The following is a 26,645-nucleotide window of genomic DNA, read 5'->3' as shown; positions in this document are numbered from 1 at the left end:
TCTTTTACAATTCTTTGTATTTTTAAGTTGTTCAAAGATTATATTCAAAGAGAGATTATATCTTACTTGATTATACAGTTTAAACAATACAGCATATAACACGTTATATGTAGTATTATATTTAAAAACATTTTAAATGTTTTCAACTTTGAATTTCTATAGTTGAAATAGCGAATTAAATGATAAGACATGTATGACTATGTTATATATCTAGATAGAATGGCGCGTAGTGCAAGAAATTTTATTGCTAGCGATTTTTGAAAGTAATTTGCATTTAAATATTAAGAATAATATCAATTTTGTTTTTTTAAATATTCGTCATGCATACGTATGTAGATATATGATTGTAATTAATGTGATTTTTCTTGATTTTGCTCTATATATTTTAAATTAAAAAATTACAAGATTTAATCGAATTTCTATAAACAATGATCGAAAGAAAATGGATTATTTTATTTAAAATTAATTCATGTTCAAAGCAATATGTTTCTGCTGACACAAAGGACAAATTTCAGAAGATATGGTATCTTGCATACCAAAAGATTATATTATGATTATGTCGATTTCCAATATACATATGTATATATGCAAATATAGTACAATATGTACGCGATAGATATATATATATATATATATATATAAATGAACTTTACAAATATTGAGGTTACATAAACGTATCTTCATATGTATAAATGTTAAAATATAAATGTTAAAATAAGTATTATTTAAATATTATTGGCAGTAAAATCTCATAAACAAGTATTGATAATAATCGTTATTTTTATTTAAGTTAGTGCTTCTCTCAGTAGTTAATTTTTGACAGGGAAAGTATAGTTAAATATCCAAAAAAAAACGAAAGAAAATATAATCATCTGTAAATTAGATATCAGAGATGAAATTATTCATTCACTCTCATTAGCTATTTCTAGACATTTTCCAGTAAGCATATGTTCACCCTCAGAGAATAACAAATACATTGTATTACACTTAATCAAAATTGATACCAATCAAACATTTCATCTAGCAAAAGCAACGCTAACAGAACAAATCAATAAGTATTTGAAAGACAGTTTATAGTTATAGGTATGTAGCCTGAGGAAGTAGGACGTTTTATTCGAAATTTAAAGTCGATCGAAAAGGAAAAGGAAATCGTGCCGCCACGTGTGTCACAAAGAAGCGAAAGAAATCGTCGGATTTTAGAATGGAAGAGTGCGATATTTCAAAAAACATTCGAAGAAAAGAAAGAAAGTAGGAAATAAAAACGAAAAAGAGTCAACTAGTTATGTGTTAACTTTCTCCCCTAAGGCGAGTTTCACGAGGTGCATATGTACACGCGAGTGTATTATTACTATCATTATTTTTTTCTTTTTTTTTTTTTTTTAAATAAATCACCATCAAACGAGCATTATAATGCTTCGTGAAGTTTCGACTGAAAAACGAAAACGGGAAGAGAAGAAAAGGGGAAAAAGAAGTGAAAAAATATCGGGAGAGAAAGGAGTCGCAGTGTTTGCTGACCACGGTATCACCTGCAGGGGTCAGTTTGTAGCTAGAGTGGGGGATAGCGTGGAGGGTGACGAAGAGCATTCGTGCAGGCTGGTGGTTCGCTAGTTTCGCGGTAGCGATAACCCCCGTTTGCGCGTGTGCGCGTACGAGTTGTTTGACTGTGTTGGGGTTTAGATGGATTCGCTTATACAGGGAAAGAGAGACCTCAAAGCCGTTTTCCTCGGTCGTTCGATACGCGCGCGCGCGAAACGAATCGACTTCATCCATAGTATCGTCACAGTTCTCGTCGGAGACGTTCGTGATTTTGCACCCTTGTTCAAGTCACAATCTGCCGAACTATATGACGAGGGTACACCACGGTTTCCTTTCTCATTTCCCTTCGTCTCTACTTCTATCTTCGCCTCTCTCTTCCTCTAGCTCTCTTTCTTTTATTAAATCCTCCTTCGCTGCTTCTTCCCTTCTCTTTACCATCGTTTCTGCCGTCACGCCGAAACACCTTCAATTAATTTTCATCCGAGCATCGTCGCCCGTTTTCATCTTCACGCGCCCGAGCCTCGGCTCGTCAGCTCGTTTCTGCGATCCTTTCGTCCTCCTCCTCGTCTCGTTCGTCGGCACGTCGTTGTCATCTCGTTCGCACCCTATTTGGGACACTGTTCAGAGCTCGATCTTTGATTCTCCTTGGATAAGACAGATGGTAATTATGACTCGCGAGTGTTGTACGATACTGGAGTGACCAGTAAGCAACAGACTGATTTTACGTCATTTCCTGTTGTCATTCCACCCTGTTACTCGGTGGCATTTGTTTTCTGTTTGCGATGCGACCAACCACGGAATCGTGTGTGAACGATATCCAGGAGACGACATCGCAGAGCAGGCCGGATTAGGGGGTACATCGATCATCAAAAGCGTCAAGGAAAAATCACGCAACGTCTCTTTCGAGTATACTCTGCATTTCCTTCTTCCTTCCCTGCTCTCTCTCTCTCTCTCTCTCTCTCTCTCTCTCTCTCTCTCTCTCTCTCTCTCTCTCTTTCTCGCTGTTCCTTGCCTCTCGTTTTCTCGCTTCCCTGCCGAATTTTCCGCCCTCCATCCCGTATTCCTGACTCTTTTCCTCGCTTTCGCTTTCCCTCTTGACTTTCTTACCCGCTTGGTGGTGAAACACGTCGCAGTGGCACGATCGTCATCGACGAAAAAAGAAGAATCTATATACTGTACCGCGACACACATTCGAGTTCGCGCTCAGTCAATAGCAGCTGCATCCTTTGAAATTTCAAAAGAGCCACGAACACGAGAGCTGTCCACGACGATTTGTGGATCGAGCATGAAAATCGAGCGGAAGAAAACTGCCTTATAACCGTGATACGATGCTGCTGCGAGGATTTTGAAGGAGAAGAACCTTATCTACCTAACCGGCGAGCAAGCAGTATATCATGATCGTTCCCCGTACCCTTGTTGTTTATTGTTATCAACCGAAGGAACGTGCATGAGTCGTCGAACCACTCGAGAGCTGGCGAAGGCGAAAGAAAGCAGAAACGAAAGAAAACGGAAACAGAAGTGGGCACACACGTACACGCGCACACACACGCACGCACACACACACACAAACACACACAGCTCTGCTGCGTAGGAACCGCAACGATGAAACGTACAAATTTCGGTGAGCCGAGGAACCAAAGATTCCAATGATACCTTCGCAAGGTGGCCGTGAGGGATATAAAGGTTCTGCCAACCCTCCGAGCAACGGCTCCGAGGACAATGGCTTCGCTAATCGACCTCGAGTGGCGGGCCTTTACGCGACGAATCTCTTCAGAGAAGAGCTCGTTCGATTCTCATCGTCAGGAGAGACCACTCGATCTCACGGTCCCGCGCGGGATATACTCGAGAGATCGCCGCGAGAGATTGGCAGCCAGAGAAGTTTAAATCTGCCCGCGGGCATCGCCGAGGAGTTCGAGCTGTTGGACCGCTCGAGGATCGGGATATCGAGAACGCCTCAGCCGTTGAGAAGAGGCGAGGCCTCGGCCGCTGCTCGTTACGAGCTCCGATCCAGATTCGACGAGTCCACCGCCAGGCGAAGAGATCGTTATGGATCGCCTGTCGAGAGAATCGGCGGTAGGGGACACGAGCAACAGGGAGAGTACGCGTCCAGCACCGTTCGAGGATCCCTCCTCGAGTTCCCACGGTCCGAGCAGACGATATGGATGGAGGAGCCGGATGTCGACGATTCTAAGATACATGTTTCAACTGGCGATCTTGCTGGGAGGAGAGAACCGGACGATAGCTCGACGTTTGCCACAACATCCGCCTCGATACTCATATCGCCGGCGAGCGAGACCAGCGAGTGCGACGCGATCTCGCCGCCAGAGGTGGAGAAATCATCACCGCCACCGTATGCGGGCCTCAGCCCGCCAGAGTACACCGGCCACGAGTACGAGAACAGCGAGACACCGTCGCCGATCTTCCCGAATTATCCGTTGACCTCGTACGCGGAGGAAACGCGGCGTCACAGGCGTTCGAGATCGTCCGTCTCGAACGGCGAGCTCGAGCTCGCGCTGCGCGGCGAACGTTTGAAGAGCGAGGATCGATTCGAGTCGGAACCGGAGGAGGAGACCGGCGGCCGATCGGGACGAACCGAGCGTCAAGAAACGAATCCGGAGAAAACAGCCGGAGAAAACGAAGAGGCAACGAGAACCGCCAGGGACGTCGCGAGGCTACGACCGCCTCTGACAGCGGCGGCTGGCGCCTCGGCCGATTCTGGGACCGGTGATTCCGGAAGCGCGGAGATCCAAGTCGATCCGCTCGGTACTCCCAGAACGGCCACCGCCGGTGAAATTTTAGACGAAAGGGACGGCGGTGACGACGGCCAGGCCGCTTGTAAATCGTCGATTAAAACGCCCACCGGGAACAACAAGCAGACGGTGAAACTCTTCACGAAGGAGAGCCTCGACAGGTTGGAGAACAGGACCGTGCAGCTCGTTAGAGATTATGGCTTTCAGCCGAAAAGGCGAATGTCAGTGGAGGACGGTGCGGTGCTTCCAAACAAGTACGAACCGTTTCCAACCGAACTCTACGGCAGGCCTCTCGAGGAGATCGACAATTTCATCTACGACGAGGTACGTTTTATATATATTTATATTTTTATATTCTTTTTATACAAAAATATACATATATATTTTATATTTATTTATATTTATGTATTTTTTTATACAAAAATATACATATATATTTTATATTTATTTATATTTATATATTTTTTTATACAAAAATATACATATATATTTTATATTTATTTATATTTATATATTTTTTTATACAAAAATATACATATATATTTTATATTTATTTATATTTATATATTTTTTTATACAAAAATATACATATATATTTTATATTTATTTATATTTATATATGTATTTATATTTTTTTATATAAAAATATATATATAAATATAATTATTTATTGTATTTATATTTATACATATAGTTTTATATTTTTTTATACATACATACTTTTATATATACTTTATGTCGTTGGTTTCATATTGTTCGGACAATGTTGTGAGATATTTAAAATTGGATTGGTATTAACATACAGAAGAAATAACTGATTAAGAAAAGATTCACATGATGTAAAACGTACGATATTCATTTTAAGGAAAACTAAATTTAATTATCTAGAGAGAAGAAGCTAAAAAAAAGTGTATTATAACGCAAAGAAGAGTGTTAGAAATCTATATAATTGTTAGAATTGAGATTATTTTTTTATAAGAAAGAGAAAAGATGTCTATACACGTGTAAAAAAAAAATTATAAAATTACAATTGTAATTCGTTGCAACAAAACTCGTGAATAATGTTGGGATTACTTAAAGATGAGACAAATAAATACCTTGAATAAATACTCTTTTGAACAATGAATCTTTCCTAATCATTTTAATTCTAAATTATTAAAAATTTCATTCGATTTCGTTCTTTTTGGTTTTTTAACCTCTTGCGCTGGAATGACGCACGTCGAGAACTTTTTTTTTTGTCCCAAAATTGCAATATCTCCTCAGTTTCGAGTATATTTAAGTAAAACAAATAACAAATTTATTCTACTTCTCAATAAATTCCATCCAGTCAATATCATACCGACGAATTCAAAAAGAAAGCGACGAATTATTGTATACGATTTGGTCACTCGTTATGGTCCGCAATCAGTTGCCAGCGCAAGTGGTTAATCTTCTTTTGGAAATAACTTTCGCAAAATGCAGTAGAGCCTCGTTTATCTGAGGGGGGGGGGGGCGAGAAGATTTGGTAGCCATCTCCTTGTTCCACTCCTATTTATTTGAGTAACAAGAAATAATAGAAATCGATCGACGAATTTTAATTGGCTCGTTTGAACAAAGTACGGATGAACGTGGCTCCACTCACGTAAATAATACAGAATCTGATTTTCACGTCATCACTTGTACCGTGTGTTTCAGACGTTTTGCGTAGTGTCGAAAAGGTTTCGTAAAAATTACATTCACCGATTCACGGCGACAAACAGCTGGTTCATATTTTCCCCATGGAATCCCATAAGGCGGTACTGTATTTACTTAAGCACGAACCAGTACTTCGATTACATAGTCATGGCTACGATAATATTAAATTGTGCCTTCCTCGCCATGACGGAAACTATCGAGGAAGCCGAGTAAGCATATTCTCACGTATCATCGTGCGCAACCCTCCGGATTAAACAAACGTCAGCACGTGTAACACGCGGCCTCTCGCCTCTTGTTTTTTTTTTTTAGATATATATTCCTAGCGATATACACGGCCGAAATGGTGATCAAGTCGATAGCCAAGGGATTCGTGCTCAATAAATACACTTATTTGCGAAATCCGTGGAACTGGCTGGATTTCGTGGTGATCACCAGCGGTTATGCGACCATAGGGATGGAAGTAGGAAATTTAGCTGGGTTGAGGACATTCCGAGTGTTGAGAGCTCTCAAAACTGTTTCGATCATGCCTGGTAAAGATCTAGAACAAGAAGAACTGCTATTTTTCTTTCTCCTTCTTTCGAAAAATCGGAAGAAAATATATGTGCTGCGTAAAAACCGGTTCTCCACGTATTTTCACGGGGATTGCAATGTTTTTTTTTTTTTTTTTTTGGTTCGTGCGTGCAGAAAATATCGTTAAAAGTTTCTTTAACATTCGTTTGTAAAGTAATATTTCACCACAGAAGAAAAAAGAGTTAGTAAGAATAATTAGTCTGCGAGCAAAAGCACTCCGCTTTAATTTCATTGGAGAGAGTGCCGTAAACTTAAAACGCGTTTATTTTAAATGAATTTATTAATGCAAAATTCTACTTACAAGCTTGGAAGCATGCGCCAAGAAATTAATTAGTACGTGGCATTGCAGATAACAGATGGTATTGTAATCTAGCCGGAGTTTTCAGCAATTTAAATGAGAATCATTTGAGCGGCGATCGATATTTAGAGACACGTGAATCTCTCTGAAGATCCTCCCGGTGTCAAGTACCGCATTAATATCGTCTTTCTTTTTCTTTTTAAATCCATGTTTAAAGTTGTAAGTAGAATTTTTCCTGAAATACAACACGAACATATTTTAACACGCATATTTTCTCAACGAAGAATAACTAGTTTTATCAATACTTTGAATTTCTAATTTTTAATTCCAAATCTCTTGCACAACTAGCTTGACGCTTGTACCATGTACCAAATATAGTGTTACCATTAAGGACCAAGCAGCAATTTATCATAATATTATACATAAGTACTGATAAATTTTATCAAATAATGGAGTGATGTTATATTATTATATAAGATAATAATATAATAATGTAACTAATATATAACTAATATAATTATATTAATAACATAATTATTACTAAATAATATGTCATATTATTACGTTATTAATTATATTAGTATTAAATAATAAGAAATTAGAAAACATATTCTATTGTAAGAATGTAAAGAGGTGAAAAATTTGTGAGAATTAATCGTTCGTCCGATATTCTTTCAGGCTTAAAAACCATCATCAACGCATTGTTACATAGTTTTAAGCAACTTGCCGAAGTAATGACGCTCACGATCTTTTGCCTGATGGTTTTTGCACTTTTTGCTCTACAAGTCTACATGGGCGAACTGCGGAATAAATGTGTGAAGAAGAATTTGGAATTAAACAACACGCAAGTCGATTGGAGAGAGTACGTATAACATGACTCCTCCTAGATGTGTATGCATGTTGCTCTTGCACGAGTATTTATATATGTATGCATATATGTATCAGCTTGAGAGACAATGGCTCGTTGACTTTCAAGAGGTATTAACCGATATCTTGTATCGTCCACAGGTGGACTTGGAACTCGTCCAACTGGGCATTCGACGAAGACGAAGAGCCAATAATTTGCGGTAACGCGACTGGCGCCAGGTTAGCCAAACTTGGTTCGTTATTGCGCGCGGCTGCTCCGGCTGACAGCTTGATTCTAACTGCGAGGAATCCCTTTCCTGTGTTTCAGACACTGCAACGAAAGTTACATCTGCCTTTGCGTTGGCCCGAATCCAAACCACGGGTATACAAATTTCGACAATTTTCTGTGGTCGATGCTCACCACGTTTCAGTTGATTACTCTGGATTATTGGGAAGACGTCTACAATAAGGTAGGTTTGCCAATTTTCCCTTCTTTCCGCACGAGTGACTGCTTTTGCCAACAAGCGGCCTGTGACGTCTTCGCGACAACAAGTGTTTGAGGTGAAAAGGTATAATCTTCGGTCGGTTCTTAGGTATTGTCGGCGTGCGGACCTATCAGCGTCTCGTTCTTCACGGTGGTCGTGTTTTTCGGCTCGTTTTACCTGATCAACTTGATGCTCGCTGTCGTCGCGCTGAGCTACGAGGAGGAAGCCGAGATTACAAACGAGGTACTTGCAAATTAGCCAATTGTATTAGTCACATACTTTCGACTTTCGTGCCTCTTGCAACAGGAACGAAGGAAAGACTTAACCGACCATCGCGAGGACTCGACGTTTAGTTTCGACCCGACAAAGATCAATGTGAAGACGCTTGCCAAAGAGAAGCAGAAGAAGTTAGACGCGAGGAAAGGAGTTCTTCTTAGTAGTTACACGCGCAAGAAAACACGGAGACGAAGACGTGGGAGAAGCACTGCCGGTTCTGCTTCGTCTGGACAGGATAAAAGTGGCTCTGTGCCAAGCAGGTACGCTTTCTGTCGCCGCGAGAATTCAGAATATCTGTCGACAAGAAAAAGAAATCGTCACATTAACAATTTAATTACATAGCCAAACCTTATATAGATATCAATTTAGGATCGTAAAACGAACAAATTTCTCCTGTATAAGTTTGCTCGTAAATGTTTTCTTCAAGAGATATTTACTATTAAAGTTGTAGAACTTGGTAACGCATGCCATCGAAATAATTCAGGTTTGTTACGTATTACTAAAGAAAATTGTAGTATTTATTACTAAAAATAATTGTAATTACATACGTTGCTCAAAATGATTACCTTCAGCTTGGAGACAAGCATTAATCTCAGAAACACAGTTATATCAATGTTATTCATTTCCAACTCTTAACCCCTTGCGCTGGCAACTGATTCGCGGACCATAACGAGAGACCGAACCGTATACAATAATTTGTCGCTTTCTTTTTCTTTCGAACTCGTCGGTACGATAACACTGGATCGAAATTATTAAGAAGTAATAAACTTATCACTTGTTTTGCCTGGGTTACATTTAAATACACTTAAAACTGAGAAAATGTTGCAATTTGGGACAAAAAAATTCTCGACGTGCGTGGCACGTCGTTCCAGCGCAAGAGGTTAACCACTTGCACTGGCAACTGTTTCGCGGACCATAACGAGTGACCGAACCGTACACAATAATTTGTCGCTTTCTTTTTCTTTCGAACTCGTCGGTACGATATCACTGGATCGAAATTATTAAGAAGTAATAAACTTATCACTTGTTTTGTCTGGGTTACATTTAAATACACTTAAAACTGAGAAAATGTTGCAATTTGGGACAAAAAAATTCTCGACGTGCGTGGCACGTCGTTCCAGCGCAAGAGGTTAACCACTTGCACTGGCAACTGTTTCGCGGACCATAACGAGTGACCGAACCGTACACAATAATTTGTCGCTTTCTTTTTCTTTCGAACTCGTCGGTACGATATCACTGGATCGAAATTATTAAGAAGTAATAAACTTATCACTTGTTTTGTCTGGGTTACATTTAAATACACTTAAAACTGAGAAAATGTTGCAATTTGGGACAAAAAAATTCTCGACGTGCGTGGCACGTCGTTCCAGCGCAAGAGGTTAACCACTTGCACTGGCAACTGATTGCGGACCATAACGAGTGACCAAACCGTATACAGTAATTCGTCGCTTTCTTTTTCCTTCGAACTCGTCGGTATGATATCACTGGATAGAAATTATTAAGGAGTAATAAACTCATCACTTGTTTTGCCTGGGTTACATTTAAATACACTTAAAACTGAGAAAATGTTGCAATTTGCGACAAAAAATTCTCGACGTGCGTGGCACGTCATTCCAGCGCAAGAGGTTAAGTTTGTTAAGTAGAGATACAAACAACGTGTTTATTTTTGTATTTTTTAACAATGCATTTGACCAAGAGCATTTCGACATAAATTTACAAATATAAGAAGGTTCAAAAAATAGTGTAATAATAATAATAATTTGGATGTGACAGTAACTTACTGTACAATAACGATTTATATGTACATATTTGTTTTAGGGTCCTAAATTCATATCTAAAATTTGGCGATTTAACCCGGGAATACCATGTGTTATATATTGAATGATATTTATTAAATGTAATAATTTTCTCGACAATTAGGTCGGTGACACCAAGCCCGAACCCGAGTCCAAGACACTCGACCGTTCGACCGTCTCATTTACTTCTGCAAAATGTCAGTCCACGAACCGCGGAGAACAACGGGGTTCACCGATTGGCGCCGAATCGCGGGATGCTTCATTCCCGACAAGCAAGTAACAACAGCAATCAACAGTCATCGTTGGACGACTCGGGTGTTGTCGACGACCACGACGGCGACGACGTCACGTCTGTGGAGGAGCATGATCGACGCGACAACAAAGAGTCGAGGGCCAATTGGCAGGAGAGGACACCTGCTAGCAACAACGCCGACGTCAGTGTTGAAACGAACGCCGGTGGAGCGAAAAATGAAGTGAACAATGAAATGGACGTCGACAACGAACGAGAAAAGTCGCAGGCGACCCATTCCGGCGGATATCTTCGAGCGCCCACGAACGTTCCTGTTTCACTTGCTGGTGGAACTGCTAGAGAGATTCGAGTGTTTAAATGCAACGGTGTGAAAACGAAGAAGCAGATGTACACCTTGCCACCAGAGTATTTGTCGCACATTGTTATTTTAGGTAGAGCAACGATTTTTATTCATTTAGAGTGAGTTTTCGTAACACGACGCTTGAAGGCTTGAGGTAGCTCGTAAATTATTGTAAGAAAAAGGTCATCTTCGGCTCGATTATCTTTGTGAAAAAGTATCAGTCTATGTGTGTCAAATAATTATTAATTAAGAGAGAAAGAGAGAGAGATTTTAACTTCAATTTTATAAAATCTATGCATGAAGGACAAGTATTGTACGAAGCATCATATTATATTACAGATTAAAGTTGAAGTATCTTCTACGTTAATAGTTTTTTTGAAATATAATATACGTAGGTTAATACTTTTTTACAAAGAGTATCGATTAATGGATCAAAAAATATATCGTTCAGTTTAAAAAACTGAAAATGATCTCTCGATAAAAAAAGCAATATTTTTTCATACGATAGTTCAAATCGTCATGTTACAAGACTTATTCTGTATGATACACTACCGTGCATAAATATTTGGACACCTCTAAATTATTGCAATATAAAGTGCGATTCAAATGGATCTCTTTAATTTAATCTTCAATATATACAATTATAGTTAATTAATAGATATTGGTAGAAAGAGTAGCTATGATGTTTAATATAGTAGCTTTAATATATACAATTATAGTTAATTAATAGACATTGGTAGAAAGAGTAGCTATGATGTTTAATATAGTAGCTTTAATATATACAATTATAGTTAATTAACAAATATTGATAGAAAGAGTATGATATTTAATATAGTAGCTTCAATATATACAATTTAAAAGTAGTAAATTTAATAGTAGCTTTAATATATACAATTATGATTAATTAACAGATATTGATAGAAAGAGAGAGTAGCTATGATATTATAATAACTGGATGGCACCGCATTGTTGAAATTTTAAAACGAACGAGTGAAATTTGAAAATGCAGAAAATTGTCAGTAGAAAATCGCTATTTTCAAGGCGTCAAAACAAAAATATCGAGCTTTTATTTACGCACGGTGGTGTTCATTCAACAAGACACGATATAATTACAACTACAATGCCTCGTTATTATAAATTCCAGATGGTCTTCCGGATAGAAACTGTGAAAAATGCATCCAATGCTGTATAGATTACGAGGGTTGGCTGCGATTTCAGAATTGTTTGTACAAGGTAGGTATGCCAGAAGGTAAATAGTAGCGTCTTCGAGAGAGGAGCGTCTTCGGGAATGAACGCAAGTATCTCTATTTAAATGAGTTCGATATTCGTTGCGGATACATTAACGGATAGCGAACCGATTATTAATAAACAAAACACAATACGAACAGAGTTAAATGTAGCAAAGGAAAAAAAGAGAAAAAGAAAAAAAAGAAAGAAAACGCTCGACTCTCGTCGATTGACCAGTGGCTCGTATCTAGGTAGTGAGAGATCCGCTATTCGAGTTGACGATCACGCTGTGCATCGTCCTGAACACCGGCTTCCTGGCGATGGAGCATCACGGGATGAGCGAGTCGATACGACAGGCGCTCAACATCGGTAATAAAGTGTTTACCAGTATCTTCACCTTCGAATGCTTGCTGAAGCTGTTGGCGCTGAGCAAAGATTTCTTCGCCAACGGATGGAACAATTTCGATTTGATAATAGTGTCAGCGTCTCTGATAGATCTTACCTTCGAGCTGGTAGACGGCCTCTCCGTGATACGCGGACTGAGGCTTCTGCGTGTGTTAAAACTGGCACAGTCCTGGACCACGATGAAGGTTCTACTGAGCATTATCATTTCGACGATCGGCGCCCTTGGCAACCTCACCTTAGTCCTGGTGATTGTGATCTATATATTCGCCGTGATCGGCATGCAGTTGTTCAGTAAGGACTACACGTTGGACAAGTTTTACCCGGACCCGGTACCACGGTGGAACTTCAACGATTTCTTTCACTCGTTCATGATGATATTTCGCATACTGTGCGGCGAATGGATCGAGCCGCTGTGGGATTGCATGCGGGCCGAGCAGGAGGACGGCCCCGAGGCTTGCTTCGCCATATTTTTACCGGCGCTCGTCATGGGTAATTTCATGGTGTTGAATCTTTTCCTCGCCTTGCTGCTCAACAGCTTCAACTCGGAGGAGTTGAAGCAGAAGAAGGAGGAGGTCGGCGAGGAGTCGAAGCTCGCGAGGTCGTTCGATCGGATCCGTTCGATCATACGGAAGAACAAATGCTCGCGGCTGACGCAGGCCAGAGGAGGCAAGGGGAGAGATCCACGTTTCGAGAAGATCGTGCGGCGCGTGATGGACCGATCCGACAACGAGACTAAATACGCCATTCAAGAGACTGTACTCAGCCTTCCAACGGACAACGTTTACAACAGATCCTACCAAGAAAGTTTAAATCAGCCCGTTTTTACTTACGACCCGGTGTACTCTCAGTCTCAGACGGAGGAGCAATGGGAGAAGGAGGGCGAGAAAGACGACGGTTCGCCCAGCGACGAGAACAATTACTCGAGCGAGGCGAAGGAGATCGAAGCGAACGAGAGCAAGGAGGAGGAGTGTCGAGATGCGCCGGAGGTTGCGAAAGGCTCGTCCTCGAGCAAAGCAGCCGCGGAGGAGAGCGTCGCGATGCTGCCTCAGAGGGATCCGTTCCCTGCCCGACACGAGGATCGGGTGCCGAAACGACCTTGGCACGCGCTCGTCAGCTACGTGGACGAGCTGACGGTCGGCGGGAGGAGGGACAGCAAAGGGAAATACATCGACGGCATGGGCTCTTTCCCGGGATTTGGAAGGAGCAACCGGCGCAAAGAGCCGCAAGACTGCTTTCCACGACAGTGTTATCAGAAGTAAGATTATCCCCGCTTCTCTCGAATCTAACTAACGTTCCATCGAGATGAAAATCGAGCGTGACAGCAAGTTGTATCTGCACAGGTGTACCTGCATCGATCGGTGTATCGCGACGGCCATCGGCAAAAAGTGGATCAAAATGCGAACGATGATACTCTCGGTCGTCGATACGCCCGGGTTCGAATGGATGATCCTAGTTTTAATTTTCGCATCTTCCATAACCCTCTGTTTCGAGGATATTTATCTAGACGATAACCCGTTTCTGAAGAAGATCCTCTATTGGACCAATCTCGGCTTCTGCGCGCTCTTCAGCATCGAGATGCTGCTCAAGTGGTTAGCTCTGGGTTTCTGCAAATATTTCACCAGTTTTTGGACAATCTTGGATTTTATAATTGTCTTTGTAAGTAGAGCTATTAATCGATGCAAGCAGCATCGGTTTCAATCGTATATACGTATATGTGTGTGTGTGTGTGTGCGTGTGTGCGTGTGTGCGTGTGTGTATTTGCGCGTGTTCTTCTTGACGTCCATCGTTGCTGCATGGAATTTTTCGTTCCCGCCGATCGTGACATACTCGTGTCACGGTACCGCTGTATTTGTTTCTCTCTCTCTCGCTGTCTCCTTCATTTTTACGTGTTTCTTTCTGAATTTTTGTTGTATATGTCGCCTCGCGGACTCAGGTACGTGCCAAATTAATATGTCGCATTCAATCATTCAACGCTTAGTCTCAATTCTTCACAATTTCAGCAATTATTGCCCGATCGTGTCCCACGTAACACTTTTCACGATTTTTCAACTACTTGCGACAATCTGACAAAGAAAATATTTTAAACAAAAGTTGATGCGTGTTCGATTGACTGTATAGTGCAACAAAGAAAAAATTCTTTTTTTTTCCGATAATTGTCGAGGTCACCTTCGTTTTTTTTTTAAATGGCACTTTATATTTTTGACTTGGTAGCATTGGTAGCTTGTATCTAGACGAATTCAACGACCTGTAGTTTTAATAATAAACACAAGATATTATCACCTATTCGTGGCTGATTGTCACTTTTTGTTGAAATTTTCACTCCTTTGCCTTCAAGATCATCCGAGGGCCATTGTATACTAGGTCGTTGAATTCGTCTAGATACCAGCTACAATGTTGTCAAGTCAAAAATATAAAGTGCCATTTAAAAAACCAAAAGTAACCTGGACAATTACTGAAAAAAAAATTTGTTGCACTGCATAGCTAATCGAGCACGGATCAATTTTTGTTGAAAACATTTTTTTGTCAGATTATCGCAAACACTTGGAAAAATTGTGAAAAGTGTTACGTGAGACAGCCTGTATATACAGGATGGTTAATATTTTTCTTAATATTTTTAATTTTTTTAATGTCTCTTCGAATTGTGACGATGTATGTAAAAAATAGTTTTTGTCTGATACGAATGGTATTCAAAATATTTTCTCCAAGGTCACTTTTGTTCAAGGACTTTTCAAGGTCATTGATGTTTTTTTTTTCATGCAACTATGTTTTTATTTTTATTTGTTATTATTGTTTTATTTATTTTATGTATTTATTTATTTTATGTATTTTTTATGTATTTATTTATTTTATGTATTTTTTATGTATTTATTTATTTTATGTATTTTTTATGTATTTATTTTATTTTCTTTCATACAACGTATTTTTTCACTAGCTACGCGATAAAAAAATATATAGTTATATGAAAAGAACATCAATGATCTTGAAAGGTCCTTGAAGAAAAGTGACCTTGAAGAAAATATTCTTACCCGTTCCTAGCCATTCGTATTAGGCAAAAAATGTTTCTTACATCATCGTAATTCGAAGAAATATTTAGGTGGCCTTAAATGTGACCACTCTGTACGTCCATAGCTCATTTTATTATTAATTTTCACACAGCAATTGTAAGTTTATATTTTGCGCACTTTTTCATTTCATAATATTCATAATGTAGACTAAAATTGCACTATTTTCCATCGTTGTTCGCTGCAATACTTTTTGTAACCTTTTTATATTATACCAAAAATATATATATATATATATTTTTTTTTTTTTTGGCATAATATAAAATAAAGGAAAATTTCAAGAAATGTACAAAATCAAAAATTTCCAGCTTTACATATTCGTAGCCATATCATAAAATTTCCACTTGATCTACTTAATATCTACTTTGAGTGCTTAGAATTGCCAAAAAATTTAAAAATTCAATATTAAATTACAACAAATTGAAGATACATTCACTATTAAACGTTACACGTTGATTGATCTTATTCATTTTTTTTTTTTTTTTTGGTTTTACAGCGTGCAAACTTGACAGAAGACACTGCAAGATTTGACAGAAATAGTGCAATCCCCGACTAGTTGCAAAATGCTTGAAATGAGTCTCACGAGTATTCACACAGCTTTGCACGGCATTTCAGCAGTTTCGCCAGCCTGCTATGAAAGTGAAAGTAGCTGCTCAGTTTTCGTTTAGTCACTATCCCTCGTATTTATACTTGTACGTTGTGCCTGTACGAAAGACGCCGAACATTTGTAGCCGTTTTCGTTTTAGTCGTGCAAACGAGCAAAACGCGTTGTAACAGAATTCACGGCGGTCGCTTTCGAACGCTTGCAGCTTCCTACAAACAGCATGTTAATTAATCTCTGGATGACGAAGAACGCCGGGACGTGATCTTTTTCAACGATCTGTAATCAGTAATCTTTCATTTGAACAGGTGTCGACGTTTAGTCTGTTGATAGAGGAGAACGAAAATTTGAAAGTGCTGAGGTCGCTGAGAACTCTGCGAGCACTGAGACCACTGAGAGCGATATCGAGATGGCAAGGCATGAGGGTAAGAGATTCCTGTTGTAGACTACTGCTGGTAGATTGCTGGTAGAGAAACACACCGACTCGAAGGCTTGAGAGATTTTTAGAAGTATCGGGCTGTTTTCTTTTTTCTCCTTGCTAGATCGTAGTGAACGCGTTGATGTATGCGATACCTAGTATATTCAACGTGCTCCTCGTCTGTCTCGTGTTCTGGCTGATATTTTCTATTATGGGTGTGCAATTTTTCGGCGGCAAGTTTTTCAAATGCGTCGACGAGTACGGCGAATTGTTGGACATATCGGTAAGTAAGAGCATTTCTCATCTCCTCTGCTTCGATCATCGAAGAGACGTCGAACTGAAATGAGAAAAAGAAAAAAAAAAAAAAGAAAGAAAGAACAGAACGAGGGTAGAACTCGAATCGACTCGAACCGATTGCTTCTCAGATCGTAAACACGAAAGACGACTGTCTGAGGAAGAACTACTCCTGGGAGAACAGTAAAATCACGTTCGATCACGTGGGGATCGCTTACCTGGCCCTGTTTCAAGTAGCCACGTTCGAAGGGTGGATGGAGGTGATGCAGGACGCGGTGGACGCGAGAGGCGTCGACCTTCAGCCTCAGAGAGAAGCGAACATCTACGCATATTTCTACTTTGTGATATTTATCGTTTGCGGCTCCTTTTTTACACTGAACCTCTTTATCGGAGTAATTATAGACAACTTTAACATGTTGAAGAAAAAGGTAAGGAAACGTAAGAACCATCCGATCGAACAAAAACACCGATTGAGAAATTGTAATTTCATCGAACGCTGAAGCATTTCTCCCCCCCTCTCGCCCTTCTCTCGTTCTCATCCTTGTTTATCCCTGTTTTCAGTACGAAGGTGGGGTGCTAGAAATGTTTTTGACCGAAAGTCAAAAACACTACTACACTGCCATGAAAAAACTCGGCCGTAAAAAGCCGCAGAAAGTGATAAAGCGTCCGATGAATCAAATCCTCGCAATGTTTTACGACCTATCGAATTCACGCAGGTAACGAATATAAGTTTACAGACTTTTCTTTCTTCTTCTTTTTTTTTTTTTTTTTTTTTTTTCTTTTTCTCAAAAAAAAAAAAAAAAAAAAAAAAACTCGTCGACAGCTTGCTTTTTATAAACAACAAACTACGATGTTTCCAGATTCGAAATAGCAATTTTCATTTTGATATTCCTCAACATGCTGACGATGGGGATCGAGCATTACGATCAGCCTCATCCGATCTTCTTCGTTCTCGAAGTGTCGAACGCATTTTTCACGACCGTTTTCGGTCTAGAGGCGATCGTGAAGATAATTGGGCTCCGTTATCACTATTTCACGGTGCCGTGGAACTTGTTCGATTTCCTCCTCGTGCTGGCCTCGATATTAGGAATATTAATGGAGGACATTATGGTAGACTTTCCGGTGTCCCCGACGCTCCTGCGAGTCGTGAGAGTGTTCAGAATCGGTCGAATCTTAAGGCTGATAAAGGCAGCCAAAGGTATTCGTAAACTGCTGTTCGCACTGGTGGTTAGTCTTCCGGCGCTGTTCAACATCGGCGCCCTGTTAGCTCTAATTACTTTCATTTATGCCATTATCGGCATGTCGGTCTTTGGTCACGTTAAAAAGCAAGGCGCACTCGACGACATGGTGAGTAAAGTATCAACACAAACGTTTAGCCGCTTGCGCTGGCGGCTGAATTGCGGACCGTAACGAGCGGCCGGCGGCCGTAACGCGCGACAAATTCGTCGCTTTCTTTTCGCCTCGGTTATACTTAAAACCGAGGATTGATTGCAATTTTTCGGACGAAAAATTTCCAGCGCAAGTGGTTAATCTCGTTCGTTTCCATCTGAATCTGTACTTTTATTCGATGAGACACGCTGTCCGTCACGACGATGCTAATTGCGATCTTTTTCTCTCTCTCTCTCTCTTTTTTTTTTTTTGTTTCTGTCTGCGTTTTTTTTTCCCCCCCTCCCTTCGTTCTCCGTAGGTAAATTTCGAAACGTTTGGTAGAAGCATGCAATTACTGTTTCGATTAATGACATCGGCCGGTTGGAACGATGTGTTAGAGTCGTTGATGGTGCAACCGCCGGATTGCGATCCGACGCCGACCAGTCGGCAGATGAACGGGAACTGCGGATACCCTCTCCTGGCGATAACATATTTCACTTCTTTCATCATAATCAGCTACATGATTGTTATCAACATGTACATTGCCATTATCCTCGAGAACTTTAATCAGGCACATCAGGAAGAGGAGATCGGTATTGTCGAGGATGATTTAGAGATGTTTTACATACGATGGTCCAAGTAAGAACTCACGCCGGCCCTCGCCGGTCACGGTTGCTCACTCGAAAACCAGAGATCCGCTAAACACGCGTGGTTAACTGTGATTAATTCGTAGGTACGATCCGCACGCGACACAGTTCATAAATTTCTCGCAGTTAAGCGATTTCATAGCAAGCCTGGACCCGCCATTGGGAATCTCCAAGCCCAATATGGTTGCGCTAGTTAGTTTCAATCTTCCTATCGCAAAGGGTAATAAGATTCATTGTCTGGACATTCTGCACGCACTTGTCAAGCACGTCCTCGGACACGTAGAGGAGTCTGAAGACTTTCGAAAGCTGCAGGAACAGATGGACATTAAGTTTAAGAAACAGTTCCCCACGCGTAAAGAGCTTGAGATCGTCTCCTCGACGAGAATGTGGAAACGCCAGGACAAAGCAGCCAGGTTGATTCAACGCACGATCAGAGAATACATAACGTGAGTAACTGTTGCAGTTTTCTAATAAATATTTCGGAGGAATAATTGATGTTGAACTTGTAATTATTCGGACTTCGTCGATCTCAATGACTGAAATATGTTGTCAAGGTTGTTGTTCTGAACATTAATTCTTCTCCTATAGGTACGTATTACTGTCGTTCGGCTCTAGTTTTTCGAGATATTTGTAAAAGTATTCACAGTGTGGATCACTTTAAATATCTCCACTATTTTCGAAGACGTGAAAAAGCTTTGTTTTAGTATATGTAGAAGGGATCACAGTATGACGATAATAATACTTCTTTTGTAGCTGAAGGAGTTTTGGGTCACTTTCACTTTTTTAAATGGAAATACACTATATTCTTTTTTTATCTTCTATTTGAACTATCTGTATCGAGGAAATTAATAGTTCAGGAGATATTTTAACTTTAATTTCACTTTAAATCTATGCATGAAAAAAAATAAAGACTGTAAGAGCCTCTGTCTGTCTCTCCTCGTTTTTCATACAATAGATTTTACAGAATTAAGATTAAAGTATCTCCCAAGTTAATGCATAAGTTATTACTACTTTTATTAATACTTTTTTTTTTTTTTATAGGAATACTTTTTTTTATATATCATTCCATTGAAAGAAGTGCAGGTAACTTTGAAATGATCATAAATTCCTCCATCCATAAAAGGACTATTACTGTCATATTATGGTCCCTTCTGTACTAAACAATTTTTACTAGCAAAGTTCTTTCATCTCTTCAAAAGCGACGAAAATGTTCAAAGTGATCACCAGTTGCCTGGTTCACTTTGTATGTTATCCTTTTAACCTCTTGCGCTGGCAACTGTTTCGCGGACCATAACGAGTGACCGAACCGTACACAATAATTTGTCGCTTTCTTTTTCTTTTGAACTCGTCGGTATGATATCACTGGATAGAAATTATTAAGAAGTAATAAACTTATCATTTGTTTTGCCTGAAACTGAGAAAATATTGCAATTTGGGACAAAAAATTTTCGACGTGCTCGGCATGTCATTCCAGCGCAAAAGATTAAACTTCACCGATTTCAATGATTTTTCTTTAACATTGATTTTTGTAAGTTATTTCAATATGACAACGTCAATTCAATTTAGCCTAATTGATTAGACTATTCTAGCCTAAATTAATACCGATATTGTATTATTTATTTATTTATTTACTATGTATTTTAAAAAATGATCGATATTGATTTAAGATAGATAAGTCAGTGGCTTTCACCATCATTTTGAAATAATGATTGAATAACTGTATCTTCTAGTGTGATGAGAGTGTAGTTATGTAACTTAAAATTAATTATTCAATTTAAATTTTTAATACAGAATTAATACAAAATTTATTTGTATTAATTTTGAAATTTATAATTAATACAAATTAATACAAAATCTTTAATACAAAAATTACATGTATAAACGTAGTATTAAAAATATTTTTGCACACATTTCGGAAACGTACATAAGTTCGAGTAACGTGTATAGGAAAAAGTTATTCGAAATGATGACTTTGACAACATATTTCGAGATCTCCTCTTTTGCGGATAATTATCATAAGTTATCACACAAAACTGTTCCGAATAATTATTACAAGTCAAAATCCAAAATCCATGAGGGCATTGCATATCAGTTTTGAAGACACAACCGAGAAGAATAGTGACACTGCGTAAAAAAAAAAAAATAAATCGTAAATAAAGAATAAATCTTTTTCACTTAACGCTCAGAAAATCAAGTTTAAAATTTCTCAACTGTATTTAAATTTAATTAATTCTGGCCAGGAATGAATAACGAATAGGAAATTATTCTATCTGTGAAAGTAAGTCAAAAGTGTAGCGTAGAACTTTTTCGAGAAATTGAAAGCATAATTTAAAATTTAAAATATAAATTAAATTTATTATTATATTTTAAGAATTGATTTTTAATAATATATATTGTTTACTATAAATATTTTAAGACGTGGCCTTAAAATTTATATTTCAGTTAAATTAAAACCATAATTTAAAATTTTGTCAAATCACACATTTACTAAACTTACTAATTTTGAACCGAATATATTCAACGTTTTCTTGGTAATGAAGCTTAAATTGAAAAATTATATTTCACGTTTTTCACTTATTTTCACTTACTTTCGCAGGTAGACCATCTTCCAATCAGTTAGTCTCTCGTACAGAGTCCAGAATTAGCGAAATTCAAATGTACATGAATTTTCAAACTTGATTCGAAGTAATAACTTAAATGAAAAAATTTTATTCTATACTTTCTTCACGTAGAGTCACTCCCTTCTTGGTTGTATCTTCGATATTTTGTGTATTTTGTGACGAAGATAGAAAATTAATCTATTTTTATTTAAAACGTTTCTAGAACGATAGAAAATTAATCTATTTTTATTTAAAATTTCTTTTAATCTATCAAATCAATTAATGTATTTTATTTTTTTTACTATTTTTATATCAATAAATATTTATTTAATTAAACCATCATCGCTATTATTTTTATATATAATCTCAATTATTTTCATATTTTATTTGTTTAATTATTTTATCAAAAATTATTAAATATAAATTTAAATTTTATTATCTAATAATATATATTTAATATATAATAATATATATAATATATATTTTATTATATATTATATTATGTTATTATATTATTTATTTATATATTTTTTATTTATTATATTAATTATACTACTATTTTTTTTAACATAAATTTTATATTTACAATAAAAAATTTTAAAATCAAATATATTATATATATAATAATATAATATATATAATATATATTTTATTATCTACAATATATATTTTTATTATCTTATAATATATATTTTACTATATATTATATTATGTTATTATATTATTTATTTATATATTTATTTATATATTTATTATATTATTTATATATTTTTTATTTATTATATTAATTATACTACTATTTTTTTAAACATAAATTTTATATTTATAATAAAAAATTTTAAACTCAAATATATTATATATATAATAATATATTTTTATTATCTTATAATATATATTTTATTATATATTATATTATGTTATTATATTATTTATATTATTTATATATATTTTATTTATTATATTAATTATACTACTATTTTTTTAAACGTAAATTTTATATTTATAATGAAAAATTTCAAAATCTCTAATAATAACTACAATTATTCAATAGTAAAATTATTTTATTTACAATTTTAATACTTATTATCTCATCAAAAATTTGTTATATTAAAAAGAAAAATCCTTACGAAATAAATTGTTACAATGAAAACGTTCAAAACAATAATTTATAAAAATGTTATTTGTAAAATTCCATTATCATCGCAATGAGATGTGTCATTGTGTCCAGGGCGAAGAAGGAACGCGAAAGAATGGCACAAGAAGTGGACTCGCAGACACAAACGTCGAGTCCTGGTGCTGGGAACGAGGGTAGGGGCGGGGGTGGATGGAGTGGCAAAGTATCGGCTTTTCTACATGTTCATAGAGGTAGCCGAGCCAGTAGTCGCAAGTCCTCGAGGGCCAGCGACGCCAGCGATTTCAGCGAGCTCGGTACAGCTTCGGCGTGGCTTTTTCCAAACTTACCTCTGCTGTTGCTCTCCGGCGCCACCGGTACTCACGAGGACCTGCCTCCTCCCGCTCTGACCGTATCCCGTCCCTCGCCGACTGCGGAACAGCAATCGTTTACCGGTTCCTCTGTTGCTTCTGCCACTTCCTCTGATCTACACACTAGGTTTGCATTCTCTTCTCCTTCTACCTATCTGTTTCTGGTCATTTTCATTCCGAATTTCATTTCAAAATAAAATCAGTTTTTATCATCTATAGGATAAGAGAAAACTTTGGGGGGAGGATCACGCGGTTTGGACGCAAGCCAAAATAAGATGAAAATGAAGTGCTTGTCGTGTCAGTTTTGTAAATGAATTTTTTATAAATATCGTTTACGTGGCTAAATCTTGTGTACATTTCTGTGAAATTCTCACTCTTGACTTTGAGAACTGCTTCAACAAAAATAAGTAAAATATGCATTGAAAATATGCATCAAATATTGGTAATTTTTGTTCTTCAATTTCTCTCAAATTTAATCGCATGATAACTTGCAAAAGAAAATTAACAAGGTGATTAATATATAATGTTATTAATATTAATGTATAATATTAATATATTAAGATTAATATATTCTTATGCGTAAATCACTATACTTGAAAATGACAAGTCATGTGTTAAATTCTTCATTTGCACATCCTACAATTATTGTTCATCTATCTTTTGAAGTACAATGCCTTTTTATCTTTCAACACATTCCTTTTATAATTGAAATGATTTTGAAACTATTATGAATTGAAACTATTCAATACTACTGAAACTATTGAAACTATTATGAAACAATTATGATTCTACCTATATCTTTATCATTTTTTTTTTTTTTTTTCTTAACAATATCAATTTGGCTTTGCAGTTCTCGCTCAGAATTGCGAATTTCGCTAAATAAATAAAATTTTTTATCTTATTTGAGCTCGTTGAAAATTCCCCAGCCCCCAAAATTTTCTGTTACTTGTTTCTCGTAGAGGAACTTCTCTGTTTCAAGAAGTAGGGAAACGTCGAGACTACTAAAATAAACGATAACTTACGACAGATCGTCGATCGGGGGTCCGACACTCGGCCGACAAAACGCCGTTGAAAGTTATCCCGACGAGGAAGTCCCCAGTCTTCCTACGAAGCGCAGGTCACTCCCGCCAAGCGCTACGACACTCTCTCTGAACACCTTGCATCGCGATATCAAAGAAGCGTTTAGCAGACGTTGCGGTAGCCTCCGAAAGAAACAGCAACAACCATCACCTGAACCAGCTCCGCTGCCAATCGAATCTACCGATGTAAGCATACTCGTTACAGAACCCAGTCCAGAGAACTCGGCACCGCCTTCGAGACCGGCGCTGCTCAGACGACAATCCGCCGCCACGGTCGTTCACGTCCTCGTTCACAGAGAGAGCGAAGAGTATCGAGACACGCAACCCGACAATGCCAGTTGATCTTAGATCGTCACGCCCCGAGATCCTTCCGAAATCAGTTTTGAACGAGAGAGGCTAGGCTGAAAGCCATCGATATATTTGCTTGTTATCGCGTTACAGTGGCCCCGATTCCCTCTCCTCTCCCCCTTTCTTTGACGCTGTTGCCTTATCATCGTTACCATCTGATACTCTTGCTGTTTCATTGTAATAAGTATATCTCGGAGAAAGAGACGTTTCAATGAAATTATTTCCCCCAACAGTTTTCAATGATAATTAAACTTTTATCGAAAGATATTTAGTACTTTACGCAGTTTTCTTTTACAGAAAAAAGAAAAAAAAAAGGAAAAAAAAAATAATATTCTTACGATACTTTTCGATCCTAATGAATAACAATAGTCTATTTTTAGTAATCAATTTACTCGCAACGAGCTTAAATCTTTTTTCTTACGCAATAGACACGTTGATAGAAGATATAGTTCAGGTAGTTCGATTGACTTGATATATTACTCGAAACTCGCATTCTTCTTACCATAATTAAGGGCGATTGGACCAATTTAGTGAAATATATACTTAAATTCCGATCCCTTCTTCAAATTGAATCATTAAACACGATCTACTTGTTACAAAGAGAAATGAGTAATAATTACGTGAACAAAAGAATAATACTGCCTTAAATAGCATAGTGTTTTGATTTGTAATTACTTTGAAGGAAGAAACAAAAAAAAAAAAGGACAAAAAAGAGAGGGAAAGAGAAGATGGAAGGAGGAAATTTTTAAAACGATCGTGCCATTAGCCAAGTAGCTGTTGTTTTCTCCTTTTTTTCTTTACACGTTTTAAAGAAACTTAGATCACTAGTACCGCTATTAATTTTATATCATAAACAATAGCATTTATAGAACATAAAACGTACGTGACGTTCGTCTTAATTTAAAATTATCTACAAAATTGCGATATTCCTAATAAGTAATAAGGTTATATGCTTATCCATTTATTACAATATATATTTGTATATGATTAATGATATTGTTCTTTTCGTTCCATATTTGTTAGAGAACGAAAGATACTCTCTCTTCTGGACATAATCCGAGCTTTCAAATAATGAATCATGCATACATATACATTCATCACGCTAATGATCGATATTTAGCTTTCCGTTTGTATATTCACTCACTGTGACCAATATTACCTCTTCAAAAGTATTGAAGAAAATGTAGCGATATTTTCTTTTGTGTCAGAGTCAAACAGATCAAGCACAAATAGAATGTTGTAATTAATTTAAATTTAGTGTATTTTGACCAGTTTGAAGTACCAATTGCAATACACAGTACAATTTTGTAACTTGCTCTGTAACGTAATAATGTATACGGAAAACCTGAGATCGATCATGAATGATTAATCAGAGTGGTAAGTTCATCGAGAATCTGTTAACATGAATTGAACAATGCCCAGAAGATGGCACTCACTCTCTCTCCCTCTCTCTCTTTCTCGCTTCTATAATACTCTTCATTAAAATTATTTTAAAGTAGAATGCAGTAATTATGCTGTAATAGTTATACACATTCACACAGTAGCTATTGTTGAAGAAAGAATTATAGTTTTAATTAATTTTACTTTAAAATTAATAGTGATTTTTACCTTGATGTAATATGCATATGTATGTATTAATTTTTTTTATCAATTTTCAACGTAATTAAAAAACAAACGAAGAGAAACCAATAGCTACATACAATGTGTTGAAACAACATTATAGATCTTTTGTCTGTTTTGTCTGTTTTTCATATATCGTAACAACAAAAATTCATTTACTCTGAGAATGTGAAGAGAAATCCTGAATTCACCAATTGACAAATTAAAAGTACGGAAGAATGAAGTATGAAATATTCATGTATTTAAAACAACGATACAAATTTGTCCTTTTTCTCTTTTTTTTAATTTTATTGAATTCCATGAAAGCGAATCTGACAATTCTGAATTTATATCAATTTAAAGTGAACTATTTTCTTCTCAAGATAAAATTAATTAAGGAAAATACATGGAAATTATATTTGCAAGAACAATATAAATAATTCTTATTTTTTACTATTAAGTAATATATATGTATATACAGTAATATATGTGTATATACGTATATTACATAGTGAATATATATTATACACACATATATATTTATATATTATATTATATACATATAAATACAAAATTAATATGTGAAGAAGAATAAAAGAATTTATTTTAATTTTTTTTTCATTCTAAATTTGTATGATAGTCATTAAATATCTATGCAAGATGAAACTACAAATTAAAAGATACTTAACGACAG

General features: G+C 37.1%; 1 protein-coding gene and 1 long non-coding RNA gene across 10 annotated transcripts; one reads left to right on the top strand and one right to left on the bottom strand.

Annotated features, from left to right (window-relative positions):
- Positions 1-1,623: 1,623 nt before the first annotated feature.
- LOC122529728 (sodium channel protein 60E) lies at positions 1,624-25,168 on the top strand. Of its 7 annotated transcripts, none has more exons than XM_043656150.1 (22): positions 1,638-1,852; positions 2,670-4,610; positions 5,961-6,169; positions 6,270-6,490; positions 7,507-7,690; positions 7,837-7,914; positions 8,003-8,144; positions 8,268-8,402; positions 8,466-8,695; positions 10,356-10,912; positions 11,966-12,054; positions 12,300-13,708; positions 13,794-14,109; positions 16,425-16,541; positions 16,659-16,817; positions 16,960-17,256; positions 17,390-17,544; positions 17,689-18,175; positions 18,516-18,835; positions 18,930-19,289; positions 22,672-23,052; positions 23,953-25,168. In XM_043656150.1, exons 2-22 carry the CDS (start codon positions 3,183-3,185, stop codon positions 24,344-24,346), a joined length of 7,668 nt encoding a protein of 2,555 aa, XP_043512085.1. In that variant the 5' UTR covers positions 1,638-1,852; positions 2,670-3,182; the 3' UTR covers positions 24,347-25,168. The 7 variants fall into 7 exon arrangements, with proteins under 7 accessions (XP_043512110.1, XP_043512101.1, XP_043512092.1 ...); XM_043656140.1 differs by having other exon boundaries at positions 1,638-2,197; positions 2,358-4,610; XM_043656131.1 differs by having other exon boundaries at positions 1,638-2,442.
- Positions 6,407-9,122, bottom strand: LOC122529815. 3 transcript variants are annotated; one of them, XR_006306860.1, is made up of 6 exons: positions 9,002-9,122; positions 8,439-8,729; positions 8,096-8,371; positions 7,815-8,023; positions 6,832-7,063; positions 6,407-6,498 (listed from the first exon to the last, which is right to left on the bottom strand). It is a non-coding gene; the product is annotated as an uncharacterized LOC122529815 (long non-coding RNA). The 3 variants fall into 3 exon arrangements; XR_006306859.1 differs by having other exon boundaries at positions 7,815-8,005; XR_006306858.1 differs by having other exon boundaries at positions 7,815-8,371.
- Positions 25,169-26,645: the final 1,477 nt, after the last annotated feature.

This window comes from Frieseomelitta varia, unplaced genomic scaffold, assembly GCF_011392965.1.
Source record: "Frieseomelitta varia isolate USP_RPSP 00005682 unplaced genomic scaffold, Fvar_1.2 scaffold_131, whole genome shotgun sequence".
Lineage (NCBI taxonomy): Eukaryota > Metazoa > Arthropoda > Insecta > Hymenoptera > Apidae > Frieseomelitta > Frieseomelitta varia.
This window is presented reverse-complemented; position numbering and strand designations above follow the sequence as displayed.

Excerpts from the sequence above, each read along its gene's own strand:
- LOC122529728 (XM_043656150.1), top strand. The coding sequence starts at position 3,183 with ATGATACCTTCGCAAGGTGGCCGTGAGGGATATAAAGGTTCTGCCAAC. Across the intron at positions 16,818-16,959 it reads GCGAATTGTTGGACATATCG|ATCGTAAACACGAAAGACGA; the intron begins GTAAGTAAGAGC and ends ATTGCTTCTCAG. Across the intron at positions 18,836-18,929 it reads TTTTACATACGATGGTCCAA|GTACGATCCGCACGCGACAC; the intron begins GTAAGAACTCAC and ends ATTAATTCGTAG.